This window comes from Tiliqua scincoides, chromosome 3 (assembly GCF_035046505.1).
Source record: "Tiliqua scincoides isolate rTilSci1 chromosome 3, rTilSci1.hap2, whole genome shotgun sequence".
Lineage (NCBI taxonomy): Eukaryota > Metazoa > Chordata > Lepidosauria > Squamata > Scincidae > Tiliqua > Tiliqua scincoides.
Genome location: NC_089823.1, coordinates 198,956,996 through 198,975,128, shown reverse-complemented (window position 1 = coordinate 198,975,128; position 18,133 = coordinate 198,956,996). Strand labels below are relative to the sequence as shown.

At 43.7% G+C, this 18,133-nt stretch overlaps 1 protein-coding gene across 3 annotated transcripts; it reads right to left on the bottom strand.

Moving 5' to 3' along the window:
• Positions 1 to 2,938: 2,938 nt before the first annotated feature.
• On the bottom strand, positions 2,939 to 16,964 carry RNF168 (ring finger protein 168). Of its 3 annotated transcripts, none has more exons than XM_066620887.1 (7): positions 16,902 to 16,964; positions 13,199 to 13,670; positions 12,489 to 12,565; positions 12,088 to 12,264; positions 6,967 to 7,076; positions 5,049 to 5,136; positions 2,939 to 4,389 (listed from the first exon to the last, which is right to left on the bottom strand). In XM_066620887.1, the coding sequence occupies exons 2-7, from the start codon at positions 13,497 to 13,499 to the stop codon at positions 3,346 to 3,348; spliced, it is 1,797 nt and encodes a 598-aa protein (XP_066476984.1). In that variant the 5' UTR covers positions 13,500 to 13,670; positions 16,902 to 16,964; the 3' UTR covers positions 2,939 to 3,345. The 3 variants fall into 3 exon arrangements, with proteins under 3 accessions (XP_066476984.1, XP_066476985.1, XP_066476986.1); XM_066620888.1 differs by having other exon boundaries at positions 13,199 to 13,541; positions 16,902 to 16,957; XM_066620889.1 differs by lacking the exon at positions 16,902 to 16,964 and adding an exon at positions 16,709 to 16,882 and having other exon boundaries at positions 13,199 to 13,541.
• Positions 16,965 to 18,133: the final 1,169 nt, after the last annotated feature.

The window sequence follows — 18,133 nt, the reverse complement described above, 5'->3', positions numbered from 1 at the left end:
GTCTCATCCTGGACTGGGGCTGCACAGTGGCTGCTTCGCTTGGTCGTAGCCAGAGGGACCTCCAGCAGCAGCAGGGGCCTCGTGCAGGCCACTGGCACTGACAAGACTGGAAGTCAAGAGCGTGCATGGCCACAGCTCAGGACAGCCACAGGAAGGGGCTGCCCCCAAGCCCATGCAAGGCTGTTCCACTTCACTACTGCCCTTTTGTCCTGCACTTGAAGGAGCCACTCCTTTTGCACCATCTCCATTAGACCGCGAGCAGTAGTTTCCACATCTCTGTGCCCCCTTCCCCCAAGGAGCTGAGGGTGGCGCCTGTAGTTCCGCCCCTCTTGCTCCACAACTCTGTGCGACTGGCCAAAGGCCACCAAGACCCCCCCCCCTTTAGAATGTGTTCACTTTACTATCAGATCAACGGACCCTCCACTGTAAAACAAGGTTCATTATATCACTCACCTTACAACGGGCTCGTAATTGCACTCCACAGGACTCTGTGAGCGACACAGAAGCCAGCCAGCCACAGAAACAAGCGTTTGGTCACACCACAACTTATAACAGCACCATTCACATCACAGGGCCCAATCCTATCCAATTTTCCAGCATCAGTGCAGCCATAATGCAGCCCCATGGTAAGGGAACAAGTGTTCCCGTACTTTAAGGAGGCCTCTGTGACTGCTGCCCCACTGCAAGATGCAGTGCATGCCCTACTGGCACAGCTGCACCAGCACTGGAAAAGTGGATAGGATTGGGCCCAGAGCTGTGTGTCTGGAAGGAAGGGTACAGCCTTGTAATTTGTTTAATTACAGCACTGCTTATATAACCACGACCCCTAAAGAGCACAGCAGGCACTTTTGAAATGACATTTTGGAGAGAAATAGCTTAATCCTGTGGCAGAACTAGAAGACAGCTCCTTTTCTTAAAGCAGCTACAGCTCAGAAACAAATACAAAAAATGACCAGTCCCTACCACTTTTCCAGATGATTTTTGATTTTGCTGTATCATAAACTAATAAGGTTCTTACCCTTTAGGCAATTTTACTAGGTAATGGTGGTGTGAAAGTACTGTTACTTGATAATTCGTTTCACCTACACTATATGAAAAATAGGTTTGTTTGCTTTGGTCATGTAGTTTCTGTTGCAGTTGAAGACTGACTTTTATCTTTAGATTATTTTTGTTCCTTAATTATTTTCAAGTCATGCCCATATCACATATTTATGCCAGTGGAGCAGAAAAGTTCCAAACTGTTGATGCACAATAGCAGATCTGGAGCTAACACAATAATATATTAAGAAAAATATCTAAACCAGCAGTTCCCAAACTTTTCTGTCTCTGGAGCTCTTTAACACTCCTAAACTGGGGCATGGGAAGCCATGCCTGCGCACGCATGGAACCTTGGGGAGCCCAAGTGCAGGCACATGTGTGAAATGGCACAGAGTCTAACAGATAGTGGCCACTTTTGGTGTGCTTGTGAAGCCCCTGGGCTTCACAAGCCCCTGAGCACTTTGAGAAATGTTGCTCTATACCAGAGGTGTCTAAACCCCAGCCCGGGGGCCACTTGCATCCCTTGGGGACTCCCAATGTGGTCCATGAGGAGCCCTGGTCTCCAATGAGCCTCTGGCCCTCCAGAGACTTGCTGGAGGCTGAGCTGGCCCGACACAAGTGCTGTCAGCATGAGGATGACTGTTCGACCTCTTGTGTGAGCTGCAGGCCAAAGGCTCCCTCCACTGTTTGCTGTTTCATGTGTGTGATGCAGCAGCGGCAGCAAAGGAAAGGCCAGCCTTGCTTTGTGCAAGGCCTTTTACAGGCCTTGACCTATTGCAAGACCTTCATTCATTCATATAAGTTCTATCTCTAATATATTCATTTATGTAAATTTATTCAAATTTGAAATGTACATTAATTCCTTTTTTCCCTGGCCCCCAGCACAGTGTCAGGGAGATGATGTGGCCCTCCTGCCAAAAAGTTTGGACACCCCTGCTCTAAACCTTAGACAGGGTAGGAGAGAACATAGGGGCTTTTATTGGATTTAAGGTGTTTATGCACTCACAAACTAAACTTTTTGTCCTTCCTCCGAAATAAGCAACATTCTAAAGAGCAAAAGAACATTTGCAACTGACCTTAGGATTGTTTGCTCCACGAAGGCAGAACTATCTAGTACTGTATAGGTGGGAGCTTGTTTTATGCCAGAAAACCAAGGTCTCATAGCTGGGTTCCCACCCAAGATTCAGAAAAGTATGTTTTAAATGAAGAAAAGAGATAAAACTAGTAGGAATGGAGCTGAAGATTATTTACAAGATGCAGTTAAAATATATTTGTATACCACTCCATTGTCACATGCTTTATTTAGCAACATTTCTCAGCATCAATCTTTCCAGAAATAAAGATATTTTCAGGCCTGGTCACCACGTTTAAGGACTCAGGGGCCAGTTTGTTGCTTATGAAGATCAAAGTGTCTTAAAGGTATGAAATTTCTAGCATGTTATTTATCAGTAGTACACTTTGAAAGTATGCATATGCCTTATCTTCATACTCATAGTGGGTTGTATCTAGAACTTTAATAGGCTTCCTGCCTCTTGCACAGTGCAAATACAACCCACTGTGATAGATATTTCTTCAAAATGTCTTAAGGAGTCCTACTGAATGGCAAATGAAAAACCATTCAAGATAGGTGGGCTCAAAAGCCATTTTAATGGATAATGTCATAAGCAAATGCAAATCTGTATATTCAAAGAAATAGAAACATCTGTTTACTTGGAAATAATATACTTAGTCAATGGGAAAATATACATTAGGAGAGGTGTGATTTGTAAGTGTTAAGGTGGACACCACAGTCAATATGGGCAACAGTGTCAATCACACTAATCACACTAAGCCAAGGAGCACATTACGACAAGCAGAACAATGTTAGGGTTCAACTCAAAATCTCCATAAATATTACTCATTTACTTGATGCATACAAACTTTATTGCTCCCAGTCAAATGCCACCACACTCCACTCAGATTTACCTACTGCTGTTGTATGTAGGAATAGGGTTGGAGAGCTGCTTTGATAATACATTCTGACCCAAACACATAGCACTGCCATGAGCTGTAATACATATGTTGGCAATAACTCAACAGTAAGAATAACCTGTTAACATGCATGGGTTAAAGAACTTGGATGCCTCAAGTCTCCAAAGCAAATGAGTATGCAGCAGGCACTATTGGTTCCCAGCCAAGGAGCACATTATGAAAACTCTTGATCCCTGCACAAATTAATTTTTAATCCAGTTGGGTTTCCCAAGGATTTCCAGGTATTTATTTCCCATCAGTGACACAGTGCTGCTATTCTTAAGTGCTGCTGATCATCTACTTTGTGGAAGACTTCTTAAACATCTGAAGGATTGTTTTTTGTTTGTTTGGCAACAATTCTGGATCTTTCGAGCTGTTAAGGACACAGTTCAAGACATTTCCTCCTTTTACAATAGGTGACTTGGGCCAGACCTTGTAAGAGGGCTTCCGGTTTTCATTGTGAGAGCCTTTGCGCACTTTTTGTTGCTCTACTCCAGTACGGCTGATTGAAGGCATTGCGTTTTTTGACAGCTTGCAGTGTTTTTTTACCACTGGAGCTTCTTTTGCTGTCAGAGACTTTTTGGGTCGCAAATGGTACTCATCTGGAGAGCCTTTTTTGCGGTTTAGCATCTTCTGCTCTTTGTCCATTTGCTTTTGAAGATTCAGAGCTATAAGTCTGTCCTCCTCTTCTTGCTTATACCTTTCATAAAGTTGCTTCTGCAAACTTATCTGTTTTTGTATATCAGTTTCTTCATCATCATCAGATTGTAAGAAAGTTCTTCTCCTTTTGTCACCCATGAATGACTCAAATGTTGTGTCAGGAGAAGACTGAGATTTTCTCTTCAAAATTGCTTCAGTGATTAAAGAGCCACTGTGGTCATTTTCTACAGGGTTGTTTCCCATTGTTTTTAGTAGGTCACAGGTTGTAACACAGCTGCTCTGCTGGTTATCAGATGTCACAGAAACTAATGCTTCATGAGAAGTATTAATTTTTGCATGTTTTGTCAAGTGCATGCTTCCTGTAACATTAGCATTTTTGAAGTCATAGCAAGCTGCACCACTCTTTGAGAAAAGACATCCTGTCTCAGTTTCTTCACTTTGTGTTACATTGGAAAGTTTATTTGCTAGGTCATTTACCTGATAGTGGGAAGGACATGACAGATCCAGGTTGACAGCCTTGGATGCAATTGCATTACATACATTTAAATGCGGCATAGATGTTCCCAAAATGGAATCCTCAGTATTTATTGCCTCGCTGACTGCTTGTGGAGACAGTGTGGGCATTTCATCTTCTCTTCCTTCTTTCCCATAGGCAAAACCATTCTTAGTGCTGCTGTTTTCCTGGGAAGGAGAAGGGAGAATAAGAGCACAAATTAAGCAATCAAACAGAGTTTACTCTGAGATTTAATGTGTTCAAGTTTTTAAAAAAATGAAAATTGGAATTTTTGCTGGGTGTAAATGAAAAACTAGGAACACTGCACACCTGAAAAGACAGGTATCAGTCTTAATAGCTGGAGGCTCTACATTTCCCAGCTGTAACTGAAATTATTATGTGCTGTAAAAATAATGAAGATACTTTCTTCAGTGCATGGAAAGTCTTCTGGGTTTCTTCTGGGACTCACATGCACCTTAATCAAATTGCCTCTATAATCCGCATATACTCGTACTAATTTGTACCTGCTTCTAACCAGTATGATTTATTACTCTCAACTGGAACTTCCTTCTTTTTCCCTCCTAATTTTACCTCTGCCCTCCTCCCCTTCATATCTGGGTTAGTTAGACTGTTGTAAAAGTTTGTTTTTAACATAAAAAAGTATAATAAAAAAATAAAACAAGAAACAGATTCACATGAGCTTGGAATTGAAATAAAAATGGGCAGTTTGGGAAATTTGTTCTAATCAAGTTTTGGAAATATCACATGCACTTGCACCACAAAAATATAAGAACATTGAACAACTATCAGCTTGCAGTATATAGGAATCCAAATATGTATAGATTACCCCATAAAAGGAGCTAATGCTTTCTTCCTCTAATGTTTTGAAGAGCAAGTTTGGAGGAACAGCACTACAGGTCTTTGGAGACAAATACCTGAAGAGAAAAAGGGACAAACATTTTTTTTTTAACAGTCTGAAGAGCAAAGTCTTATGAGTATATTTGGGCAAAGAGAGCACAATTCTTAAATTTGGCTGTAATCCTATACACCGGTTTCTCAAACTGTGAGTCAGGACCCACTAGGTGGGTTGCAAGCCAATTTCAGGTTGGTCCCCATTCATTTCAATATTTTACTTTTAATAAATTAGACTTGATGGCATGCAATTGCTTTGGGAAAATGTTACAGATCTATACTTTTAACAGGTTACTCTGTATATGCTTTTAACAATGATAGTAAATGTAACTTACTCCTGGGTAAGTGTGGTCAGGATTGCAGCCTAGGATTGTTAAAAATTTTCCTGCTTGATGACATCACTTCCAGTGGGTCCTGACAGATTTTCATTCTAAAACATGGGTAACTGTGCTAACAGTTTGAGAATCACTGCTATACACCCTTATGTGAAAGTAAATCTCACTGAACTCAATGGGAAGTATTCTGCATAGGCATGCACACAATGAGTTCACTGTATGGCAAAACATTGATGCAGCTTCTTTTATCATTGGTTATTGCAGAAGTTGCTTATATCATCGAACAGTGGTTCTCCAAATTTTTAGCACCGGGACCCACTTTTCAGAATGACAATCTGGGACCCATCAGAAGTGGTGTCATGACCAGAAGTGACATCATCAAGCAGGAAGTACAGTCATTGTGATGCCAGAGCCTGCTGCTTTCCTGAGAATGCAGCAAGAAGTCGGGTTATTTATCAGCAATTTTCCAATTGTTATACTAAACAAAAACTTAGAAAAGGGGAACTCCCAAACTGAAGTCAGCAAATTTGATGGGTTTGATCTCAACAAATATTAACTAGCTCACTCCAAAAATTAATGTCTCTCTCTAGGTGTTTATTTACACACTATTTATTTATATTCCGCCTTTCTCCCAGTCCAAAGGGGACTCAAGGTGGCTAACAATGTAAAAACATAAAATCAATATTATATTAAAAACAAAACATTAAAATAATTTTATTATAACAGGATCACAGCAATTAAAATATAAATCATTAAAAAGTGCCAGCCCCCAGCATCACCTAAAAGCCTTTACGAATAAGGTCTTGAGGCCCCACAGAAAGGTCTCCTAAGAGGGAGTCATTTTTAATTCCAGGGGATTGTTGCGCTAATTCAGCATCATAGGGGGGTGCTAATCAATAATGCATCACACTCATATTGACTGAATCTGGTACTCAACTGAACTCTGTTTGGTACTGTAATACATTATTGTTAGTTCTTATATTACTTTATCTTTTTGCCTCATCTTTTCTTCCTGCTCTTTTGCTTACCTACTTAGGTAACCATGTATCTGATAAAGTGGGGTATGGACCGAGAAACCAAACACCTTACATTTGTCAGTCTTTAAGATGCCATGAAGGGTCAGTGACTCATCAGAAAAAATGCCCTCAAATGTAGAGGGAAAGATTAACACTTTTACAAGGGCAACATGAACAACAACAAATTAAGGGCACTAATAATTTGAGCAATATACAGATTAGAAGGCCATATTCAAAGTAGGCATACTGAGATAAGATTGCAGTACTACAGAAGTAGAACCCAACTACTACACAAAGTAATAAGAGTAACACTGCAAGAAAATACAGTTTACTTGAAAATGAAAAAACTCCCAATCTGCTGTGAGTCATTTTAATATCTATCTTAAATAACTTTAGTGAAAAAGTACCAAAGTAGAATTACATTGTAAAGTTCTTGTTAATGAACATGCTGACTTTAAACACCAACAGCAAATCTTGAGACAGATCACTGGATGTTACTTACTTTTCAATGCCTCCAGTATTGCTCGATTTGTTTTTTGATGTTCTGCAGGAATTAGATGGAGAGGGGCCAGGTGACAGACCACTCTGGTTATGTTCTTCATTACAGCTATTCTTCAGTGACAAAAAGAAATAAAAGGAACGCCTATGTAGTTCATCATAAAATGTATCATGATGATAGTTCTCCCTAACTGGGGGAAGAGGGAGAAGAAAATGCATAGTGGAAGCAAAATTCCTGGTTCTTTTCTCTTTCAGCCAGTTCAATGCTTAACTGAGTTTCAATGCTTGAACTCAGGTTCAAGAGTTCAGAGATAATCTGAGTAGTCTCCAGTGTATAGTTAAAGAGGAGAACACTGCTTTCAAGTAATATGGGACTCTGTTCAGGTGGGACTTTATTTTTGCCCAAGATAGAATTGAGTGAGTTTCATTGCTTCCTGTCAAAGATAAATCCCTCCCCCCTGCTACTTTGTTTAACACAGGCACTGGCTTGACCAAGTATGCTTCTGGGTTTGAACCTGGGATGTTTTCAGAACAACCAAATAATTCTCATCTGGAAGTTGCAGTTTAAACAGAAACATTCATGAACATTTCTTTAAAACTAGTGCTTCACTTGCATTTCTTTTAAGCTAAGTGCCCTCTGAGCAACTGAAAGGGTTAAACTGCAGCCTCTCTCAGAGGAAAGGTGTCAAAATTCCTCAAATGTCTAGCCCAGGGATGTCCAAAGTTTTTGGCAGGAGGGCCATATCATCTCTCTGACAGGGGCAGGGGGGAAAAAGAATTAATTTACATTTAAAATTTGAATAAATTTACCTTTGAATTTATTTGAATAAATTTAATGAATATATTAAAGATGAACTTATATGAATGAATGAATGTCTTGCAATAGCTCAAGGCCTATAAAAGGCCTTGCACAAAGCAAGGCTGGCCTTTCCTTTGCTGCTGCTACTGCATCACAGACATGAAACAACAAGCAGTGGAGGAAGCCCTCATCCCACAGCTCACGCAAGAGGTCAAACAGTCACCCTCACACTGAGAGCAGTTGCATCGGGCCAGTGTGGGCTCCAACAAATCTCCAGAGAGCCAGGGGTTCATTGGAGACTGGGGGCTCCCTGAGGGCCGCATTGAGAGGCCTTGAGGGCCGCAAGCGGCCCCAGGGCCGGGGTTTGGGCACCACTGGTATAGCCAAAAGATGACACGTAAATTCTGAAATCTGAATGAGTTTTTGCCTTCAAGATCCTCCCAGAAGAAAACACAGTGTGCCTCCTTTGACTAGATCAGGGGTCTCCAAACTGCGGCCCGCAGCGAGCCTCTATCTGGCCCGCGGCCAGTCTCTGAGCACCTCTGGCCCAGTTGACCAAGCACAACCAGAGTTGCGCTTCTGGGGTGAGGGAATGGGGGTCCATTTAAGTGTGTGCTTTATTTCTTGGTTTGTGTTCATGCTTGGAGAAGTCCTGGACATTTGAACCCATTCAATTGTTCATTCATCTAAGTTCCATCTTGGGTGTATTTATTTAAATTTTATATTTAGTTTTTTTTTCTGGCCCTCGACACTGTGCCAGATATTTGATGTGGCCCTTCAGCCAAAAAGTTTAGAGACCCCTGGACTAGATGATGCTGGCTAAGTGGTTCCATTTTCATTTGTGAGAAACAAACGGGCACTGAAAGTTTTCCAAGTTCCAATTCCCTATCTCCAGAAATGATCCTATTATTCTTATCAAATTAAAACTGGTTTTACTTGGATTTAGCTCACCTGAATGCCCCCCCCCCTGGAATTTTACCATAGGGACAACCTCCTTAAAAGTTGCCCCCTTCCCAAGAGTGCAGGAAAGTGAGTGGAGATGTAAGCCCAAACATAAGAGAGAAACAAAGAGCATGAGCACATCACTTCAAACAATTTCTTTCTTTTAAGCTGAATTTCTCTCTAGCTTCAAGAACAGGTTAACAACCCTTCTTCTTTGTGCCAACTTGGTTTCTTCCTTTTAACTCTTGTTAAGCATTTCCTCTGCCAGGAATTACCTGCTACCTTTCCTGGGAAAGCTTTTATTTGCATATTTAAGCAGCATCTTTCTGGTTCCTTTATTTTTTTCTGCCTGCAATGTTTATTTATACTTAACTGTATGAGTAGTTAATCTTATATAACCTCTTGTGGTTTTTCTCTTCTAGTTAAACATTTGTAAAAAATTCTATCCCATATTTTTGGCAATTGCTTATAGTTATTAGTGCTTTCATATTTTTAACACTGTTCCTTTAGTTCATTGCATTAATTTCTTTTAATACAATTTTTTTGTTTGGAGTGCTTGGGTTCCAAGTCACTCTCTACCCTTCCTTCCCTTTAATGTTACCAGTCTCAAAAGGCATGTGCAAAAATGCATGATGCTAAAGATCCTGATCTCTTGACTATAAATATGCAATTTGTTGTTTAAAATGGTCACTGTGCCAGAGGATTGGAGGGTAGCAAATGTCACGCCAATCTTTTAAAAAGGAAGGAGGGTGACCCAGGAAACTACAGGTCTATCAGCCCGATCTGTTCCAGGTAAGATGGTGGAATGCCTCAAAGATAAAATCTTAACACACAGAAGAACAAGCCTTGCTTAGGGAGAATCGGTATGGCTTCTATAAGAGTAAATCTTGCTTCATGAACCTTCTAGAATTCTTTGGAAAGGTCAACAGGCATATGGATGCGGGGGAACCCATAGATATTAAATGTGTGGATTTTCAGAAGGTATCTGACACAATCCCTCACCAAAGACTATCGAGAAAACTCCACAGTCAGGAAATAAGAGGGCAGGTCCTCTGATGGATAAGAAACTGTTTGAGGACCAGGAAACAGAGAGTGGGTGTCAATGGGCACTTTTCACAGTGGAGAGAGGCGAAAAGCAGTGTGCCCCAAGGATCTGTCCTGGGACCAGTGCTTTTCAACTTGTTCAAAAATGATCTGGGTTAAATAGGAAGGTGGCCAAGTATGTGGATGACAGTAAACTTTTCCAAGTGATGAAAAGCTGAAGGGATTGTGAAGAGCTCCAGAAGGATCACTCCAAACTGGGAGAATGGACAACAAAATGGCAGATGAGTTTCAATGTAATTAAGTGTAAAGTAATGCACATTGGGACAAAAAAAGATCAAAACTTCATATATGGGTAAATGGGTTCTGAGATGCCTGTGACAAATCAGGAGAGAGATCTTGGGGTGCTGGTGGACAGCTTGATGAAAGTGTCAACGGTGAAGAAGGCTAATTCCATGTTTGGGATCATTAAAAAAAGGATTGAGAATAAAATGGCCAATATTATAAAGCCGTTGTACAAACTGAGGGTAAGGCCACACCTGGAATATTGCATGCAGTTCTGGTCTCCACATCTCAAAAAGGATATACCGGAAGTGGAAAAGGTGCAGAAGACAGCAACCAAAATGATTACTGGGCTGGGGCACCTCCCTTAAGAGGAAAGGCTACGGTGCCTGGGGCTTTTCAATCTAGAAAAAGGCACCTAAGCAGGGACATGATTGAGATGTACAAAATTACGCAGGGGAATGGATGGAGTGGATGTTCGTTTCCCTCTCACACCAATACCAGAACCAGGGGACATCCACTAAAAGTGAGTGTTGGGAGAGTTGGAAGTTGGAACAGGAAAAAAAAATTTCTTTAGCCACCATGTAATTAGTCTGTGGAACTCCTCCCCATAGGATGTGGTGATGGCATGTAGCCTAGATGCCTTTAAAAGGGGATTAGACAGATTTCTGAAGGAAAAGTTCATCACAGGTTACAAGCCATGATGGGTATATACAACCTTCTGGTTTTAGAAGTAGGCTACCTAAGAAGGCAAGGGATGCAAGGCCTCAAGATGCAAGGGAGTGGCACCAGGATGCACTTCACTTGGTGTCTTGCGTGCTCCCTGAGACACCTGGTGGGCCACTGTGAGATACAGGGGCTCTTCTTACGTTCTTATCCCTGGACATGTATTTTTAGGAAGACTGCGTGTACATGCATTACCAGAGCATCCGTGCAAACGGTCTTCTTAAAAATATATATCCAGGGATAAGAACGTAAGAAGAGCCCCACTAGATCAGGCCAAAGGCCTATCTAGTTCAGCTTCCTGTATCTCAGAGTGGCACACCAGGTGCCTTGGGGAACACGCAAGACAACAAGAGAACTGCATCCTGGTGCCCAGCAGAGGATGCAGACAGACATCCATGGCCACTACTGGGTTCAATGGACATTCTGAAGCAAGGGAAGCAGAATTTCCCTTGCCTCCGGAGGGTGGAGGGGCATTCCCTAGTATCTCCGGTTTCAGTTAACAGTGGGGGGTTCCAGAACAGAACCCCTGCAGATACCAGGGCACACCTATAATTTATTGCAGTTCTAACAGAAATGTCACCTACAATAATTTCAGAAGATAAGATTCTTTCAAGGTATACCAATTTTAACATTACTTTTTTCACAAAATCCAAATTTATTCTAAAAATGCATATGGGTACTAGACATTATGCAATCCAGGAAAAACACTGCAGTGAGCCATTGTAAAAGTAGTAACTACATTTCAAGATACTGACAGTATTTGCTTTTAATTTCCCCCAATTTTAATATACAGAGTAAATGTTGCTTCTCTAGATAAGCAGTTTTCAACAGATGTGCTGTATCACAGTGGTGTGCCATGAGATGGCATGAGCAAAAGAAGTGGCTGGTGGCACTCACTGGACACCTGCCACCTGGTAGTGAGACCAGGAATGTGACACAACGAACAATGGTAGGAGTCTTGGCTCGGCAAGCAGAGCTCCAAAGCACACTTTTCTGCACTCAAAAAAGCCCTCATGTCCACCCAGAGCCTCTTACTGGTGTATGTTGCGTTGCATCTGGTCTCCCAACCCAGAAGTAACTGCTGATGATGTTACTTCCAGTAGTACTTCAAATAGGTGGACCATGTGAACTGGTGCAGTGGAGGGCAAATGTTGAGAAACACTGTTCTAGATAGCAATATTGAAAATAATATATCTGATTATTTAAGTATAAATTATCAAGCACACCATTTTAATTTAAAAATTTCTAGCACCATTTAAGAACATAAACAGAGGATTTATCTACTAATAAATATCAAATTTAAGTACTAGCAAGTGTCACCTTGATTGAACTTACCAGGCTGAAACTCAGTTGCTGTGCCAGTATTTCATCTTGTAATAACTGTTCTGCTATCTGTTTCTTTCTTTCTTCTGCTAACTTCTGCTCTTGTTCTTCTTCTGCTAACAGCCTTTGAATATAGTCTTCACTTGCTTTGCTCTCTTCTTGTTCATGAGCCCGTCGTTCTGCTTCCACCTAAAGCAGCAGTTTATCATGGTTTATTTCAAACTTGTATTCAAGCTCAAAACTACCTTAACTGCTTTCCAGGCAGAAGTCCACAAAGTTTGTTAAACATAACAAACCAGGTATTATTTGCTGTAACTACTTATCCTCCCCTTCCCTGATTCTATAACTGACTGTACATTTTCGTGGGCCCTTCAAAAATAACCAGCTGGCCCTACTTAGTCTTATAGATTTACCTTGGTAATCTCGGCTTCATATTCCTGCCTTAACTCTCCAGGCTTACTTAGGCAGCGTACTGGCTGAGGTATGCATGCTAATTCATAGAGGAGAAAAGGAAAAGGTGGGAGAGAGTGTAGTTATTATGAATACATTTAGACTGCAGTATTACACCATTTCTATGAAGAGATGAGAACAATGGATTGCATCCTAAATTTAGTTCATTATAACTAGGCCCCATTTATTTCAATATTTCCTTAGGATACAATCCATTATTTGTTTTCAACCTGCAATTTATCTGGCACAGTGCTGAGGGTCGGGGAAAAAAATTAAATATAAAGTTTAAATACATTAGAGATGGAACTTGAATGAATGAATCAATGACTGAATGGGCACCAATGTCCAGGATTTCTCCAAGCACCAACACAGCCCAAGAAATAAAGCACACACTTAAATGGATCCCCATTCCCTCACCCCACAAGCACAACTCTGGTTGTGTTTGGTCAACTGGGCACTCAGGGGATCAGAGGCTGGCCATGGGCCAGATAGAGGCTCTATGAGGGCCACACCTGGCCCCTGGGCTTGGGTTTGGAGACCCCTGATTTAGAAGAAACTCTTGTATCATACTACCAGGCGAGTGTTTCTTTTATTGCTGATTTCCCCAAACATTACCCAAATCTCAAAGCAAGAATTATATATGACATCCCAAGACAAATACAATTTTACTCACCATCTTCTTCTAGAGCCTGACCATCAATTCTACGCTGGCACTCTTCTGGGAAATATTTTTTAATTTTCTCCCACAAGTCTGAATTGACAAGAGTATTCCTGCGAGCATTATAGCGAGCCCAAGAAGAGACTCGCCGACGACAGAAAGGGCAGCATAGGCTGGCTTTTTCCACAGTCAGCTGGAAACAGGAATTGCAGAGAGTGTGGTGGCATGGCAATGTAACTGGTTCCAGAAAAATTTCCATGCAAATATTACAGCGACAGTCAGACAAGGAGAGTGGAGCCTCTGATTCCTGTGACATTTTTGTTCCACAAAGGGATGGTGGCTACAGCATCATCAGCTTCTATAATCAAACACATTACTTACTTAGAAGCCATCAAAAATGCGACCCAAAACATTTGCTATTTCCTTACTGATACTGCTTGGTTATCTTCACCCAATTATGTTCTCAACATCCTCCCCAGTGTTAAACCTGCTGGAACAAACAAATGTCAATTAAAAATATGGACATTATCTTAACTTAAGATGAAATACTAAGGGGGAGGGAGAAGAGTTTAAATCGAGATCCAACATTTCTAAGAAACTCTACTTGCATACATTTTCTCTACAGCACTGATAACATAGGAAAGGCCTTTTTATTGTAGTCCCCAGGTTGTGAAACTCTCTGTCCTTGTAAGCTGGTTTGAGCCACTTACTACTAAATTTTGGCTCTCAGACAAAGGCTTTACTAGGCATTTCAGTTCTGCTGATTGTTGGTTTCTGTGTGCACACTGCAGATTGTCCTGTTATAGTTACTATGAAGACACAGGTAAGACTTCGATATCCACTGATTTGACTCACCAACACCAGGGTCAGCCTTTAAATGCCATGTAACAAGAAAAAAAAAAGCACCAAAATCCAATTTCCTACTTTTGCAACACTGTTAAACTGCACTGGTTGCAAGCTTCCGGGAATTAAAGGTAGCTTTTAAGACCCACTTCTGGATTTCTTGCTCTTCCACTGTCACACCAGAATGCAATGGTATAGAGCAGGGGTGCCCAAACCCCGGCCCGGGGGCCACTTGTGGCCCTCGAGGCCTCTCAATGCGGCCCTCAGGGAGCCCCAAGTCTCCAATGAGCCTCTGGCCCTCCAGAGATTTGTTGGAGCCTACACTGGCCCAACACAACTGCTCTCAGCGTGAGGGCAACTGTTTGAGCTTCACGTGAGCTGTGGGATGAGGGCTCCCTCCACTGCTTGCTGTTTCATGCCTGTGATGTAGCAGAGGCAGCAAGGAAAGGCCAGCCTTGCTTTGTCTAAGGCCTTTTATAGGCCTTGAGCTATTGCAAGACCTTCATTCAGTCATATAAGTTCATCTTTAATATATTCATTTATGTTAACTTAGGCAAATTTATTCAAATTTTAAATGTAAATTAATTCTTCCCCCCCCCGGCCCCCGACACAGTGTCAGAGAGATGATGTGGCCCTCCTGCCAAAAACTTTGGACACCCCTGGTATAGAGCAAGGATGCCCAAACCCCAGCCCGGAGCCACTTGCAACCCTCAGAGACTGCCAATCCGGCCCATGGGGAGCCTCCATTCTCCAATGAGTTTCTGGCCCTCCGGAGACTTGCTGGAGCCCATGCTGGGCCGACGCAACTGCTCTCAGTATGACTGTTCAACCTCTTGAGTGAGCTGTGGGATAAAGCTCCCTCCACTGCTTGCTGTTTCATAGCTGTGATGCATCAGTGGCTGTGAAGGAAAGGCTGGCCTTCATTTATATACATTAATTCAAATTTGAAATGTAAATTAATTTTTTTTCCTGGCCCCTGACACAGAGTCGGAGAGATGATGTGGTCTTCCTGCCAAAAAGTTTAGACACCCCTGGTATGAAGCAAGAAACCAGGAAGCGGGTCTTTAAAGCTATGTTTCCACTGATGTAGTACCCACTGATTTTTTTTAATCCTCTGGGGGTTCTGTAACAGATCATTTGATCCCAGGGATGTACAGTGGGTGGGGAGGCAGGTGAGGCAGAGCCTCATAAGAACATAAGAACATAAGAACAGCCCCACTGGATCAGGCCATAGGCCCATCTAGTCCAGCTTCCTGTATCTCACAGCGGCCCACCAAATGCCCCAGGGAGCACACCAGATAACAAGAGACCTCATCCTGGTGCTCTCCCCTACATCTGGCATTCTGACTTAACCCATTCCTAAAATCAGGAGGTTGCGCATACACATCATGGCTTGTACCCCATAATGGATTTTTCCTCCAGAAACTCGTCCAATCCCCTTTTAAAGGCGTCTAGGCTAGACGCCAGCACCACATCCTGTGGCAAGGAGTTCCACAGACCGACCACGCGCTGAGTAAAGAAATATTTTCTTTTGTCTGTTCTAACCCGCCCAACACTCAATTTTAGTGGATGTCCCCTGGTTCTGGTATTATGTGAGAGTGTAAAGAGCATCTCCCTATCCACTCTGTCCATCCCCTGCATAATTTTGTATGTCTCAATCATGTCCCCCCTCAAGCGTCTCTTTTCTAGGCTGAAGAGGCCCAAACGCCGTAGCCTTTCCTCATAAGGAAGGTGCCCCAGCCCCGTAATCATCTTAGTCGCTCTCTTTTGCACCTTTTCCATTTCCACTATGTCTTTTTTGAGATGCGGCGACCAGAACTGGACACAATACTCCAGGTGTGGCCTTACCATCGATTTGTATAACGGCATTATAATACTAACCGTTTTGTTCTCAATACCCTTCCTAATGATCCCAAGCATAGAATTGGCCTTCTTCACTGCCACCGCACATTGGGTCGACACTTTCATCGACCTGTCCACCACCACCCCAAGATCTCTCTCCTGATCTGTCACAGACAGCTCAGAACCCATCAGCCTATATCTAAAGTTTTGATTTTTTGCCCCAATGTGCATGACTTTACACTTACTGACATTGAAGCGCATCTGCCATTTTGCTGCCCATTCTGCCAGTCTGGAGAGATCCTTCTGGAGCTCCTCACAATCACTTCTGGTCTTTACCACTCGGAAAAGTTTGGTGTCGTCTGCAAACTTAGCCACTTCACTGCTCAACCCTGTCTCCAGGTCATTTATGAAGAGGTTGAAAAGCACCGGTCCCAGGACAGATCCTTGGGGCACACCGCTTTTCACCTCTCTCCATTGTGAAAATTGCCCATTGACACCCACTCTCTGCTTCCTGGCCTCCAACCTCCAACCTGGCCTCCAACCCCACTGGAGTCCTTTGAAAAGCGCTGCCACTGTGGGAGGCACCCAAGCACCCACAATCCATGTGTGGAGCGTGACCCTGGACCCCAGACCCTCCAGAGTGTGTGGGCTGTGGGTGCCTCGCACTGCAGTGGTGCTTTTCAAAGGACTCCGGTGGGGAGGCTCTGCCTCACCTGCCTCCCCACCCACCATGGGTTGTTGGCGCCTCACACTGCACTCGTGCTGTCAGAAGAGCTCTGGCGGGGAGGCTCTGCCTCACCTGCCTCACCACCCGCCCCTGCAGCACTACCATAAACACACCTCCAAGACTCGGTCTGCGGTGCTCGTAGCAACGCCCGCGACTCACGAAGCTCGGAAGGGTCACGTCCATGTTCCACTCGGAACTGCCCTGCACACAGTCACGCTCGCCTAGCCTTGGACTGTTTCGCCTTTACAAGCTCCCCTCCCGCACAGGCCCAGCGGGCGCCCCCTTCCCGGGGCCGCGCTCACTCACCGCTCCGTCACTGGCGGCCTCCCGTTCGAGCTGCTGTTCCCGGACGTCGATGGCTCCCGCCGGAAGAACGGCAGAGCGCGCCGCGCGCGAGCCCAACCGCTTCCTCCGAGGCCCGACCGGCGCAGCGCCTCCGCAGCCAATCCCACAGCGGCTCCTCGCAGGCCGCGCGCGCTTTCCAGGGCGGGGAGGAGGTGCCTCGCGCCGAAGCGGGTCGGAGCACTTCGGAGTCCTGCACTGCCCTTCAGGCTCTGCCCGCACTCCCTGGGAGCAGCCCCGGTGGCTGCAATGGCACTGACTTCTGAGCAGACACGCGTACGACTGGGCTCTTTGGAGTCTACTCGGAAGGAAGTCCCCGTACAGACAATGGGGCTTGCTCCTGGGTCACTGTGGACACGATGGCAGCACTTACCTGGGAGCAAGCCCCACTGGCTGCAACGAGGAGACTGACAGCCCAGTCCTGTCCACACTTTCCTGGGAGTAAGCCCCATTGACTCTAATGGGACTTACTTCTGAGTAGACATGCAGAGGCTGGGGCTCTAAGAGCAGGGGCTCTTTAGAGTCCAAGCCTTCATAAAGGACCTGGAGGCAGGGTGAAGCAGCGAGGTGGCCACGTTTGCAGATGACACCAAACTCTTGTGAAGTGGTGAAGACCAGAGGAGACTGAGAAGAGCTCCAGAAGGATCTCTCCAAACTGGGAGACTGGGCAGCAAAATGGCAGGTGCGTTTCCATGTATGTAAGTGTAAAGTCACGCACATTGGGGCAAAGAATCAAAACTTCACCTATAGGCTGATGGTTTCTGAGCTGTCTGTGACAGATCAGGAGAGAGAACTTGGGGTGGTGGTGAACAGCTCGATGAAAGTGTCGACCCAATGTGCGGCAGCAGTGAAGAAGGTCAATTCTATGCTTGGGATCATTAGAAAAGGTATTGAGAACAAAACAGCTAATATTATAATGCCGTTGTACAAATCGATGGTAAGGCCACACCTGGAGTATTGTGTCCAGTTCTGGTCACAACATCTCAAAAAGGACATAGTGGAAATGGAAAAGGTGCAAAAGAGAGCGACTAAGATAATTACAGGGCTGGGTCACCTTCCCTATGAGGAAGACGTTTGGGCCTCTTCAGCCTAGAAAAGAGACACCTGAGGGGGGACATGATTGAGACATACAAAATCATGCAGGGGATGGACAGAGTGGATACATAGATGCTCTTTACACTCTCACATAACACCAG

Excerpts from the sequence above, each read along its gene's own strand:
- RNF168 (XM_066620887.1), bottom strand. The coding sequence starts at position 13,499 with ATGTCACAGGAATCAGAGGCTCCACTCTCCTTGTCTGACTGTCGCTGT. Across the intron at positions 5,137-6,966 it reads AATACTGGAGGCATTGAAAA|GTATTTGTCTCCAAAGACCT; the intron begins GTAAGTAACATC and ends TTTTCTCTTCAG. Across the intron at positions 4,390-5,048 it reads GCATTAGCTCCTTTTATGGG|GAAAACAGCAGCACTAAGAA; the intron begins GTAATCTATACA and ends TCTCCTTCCCAG.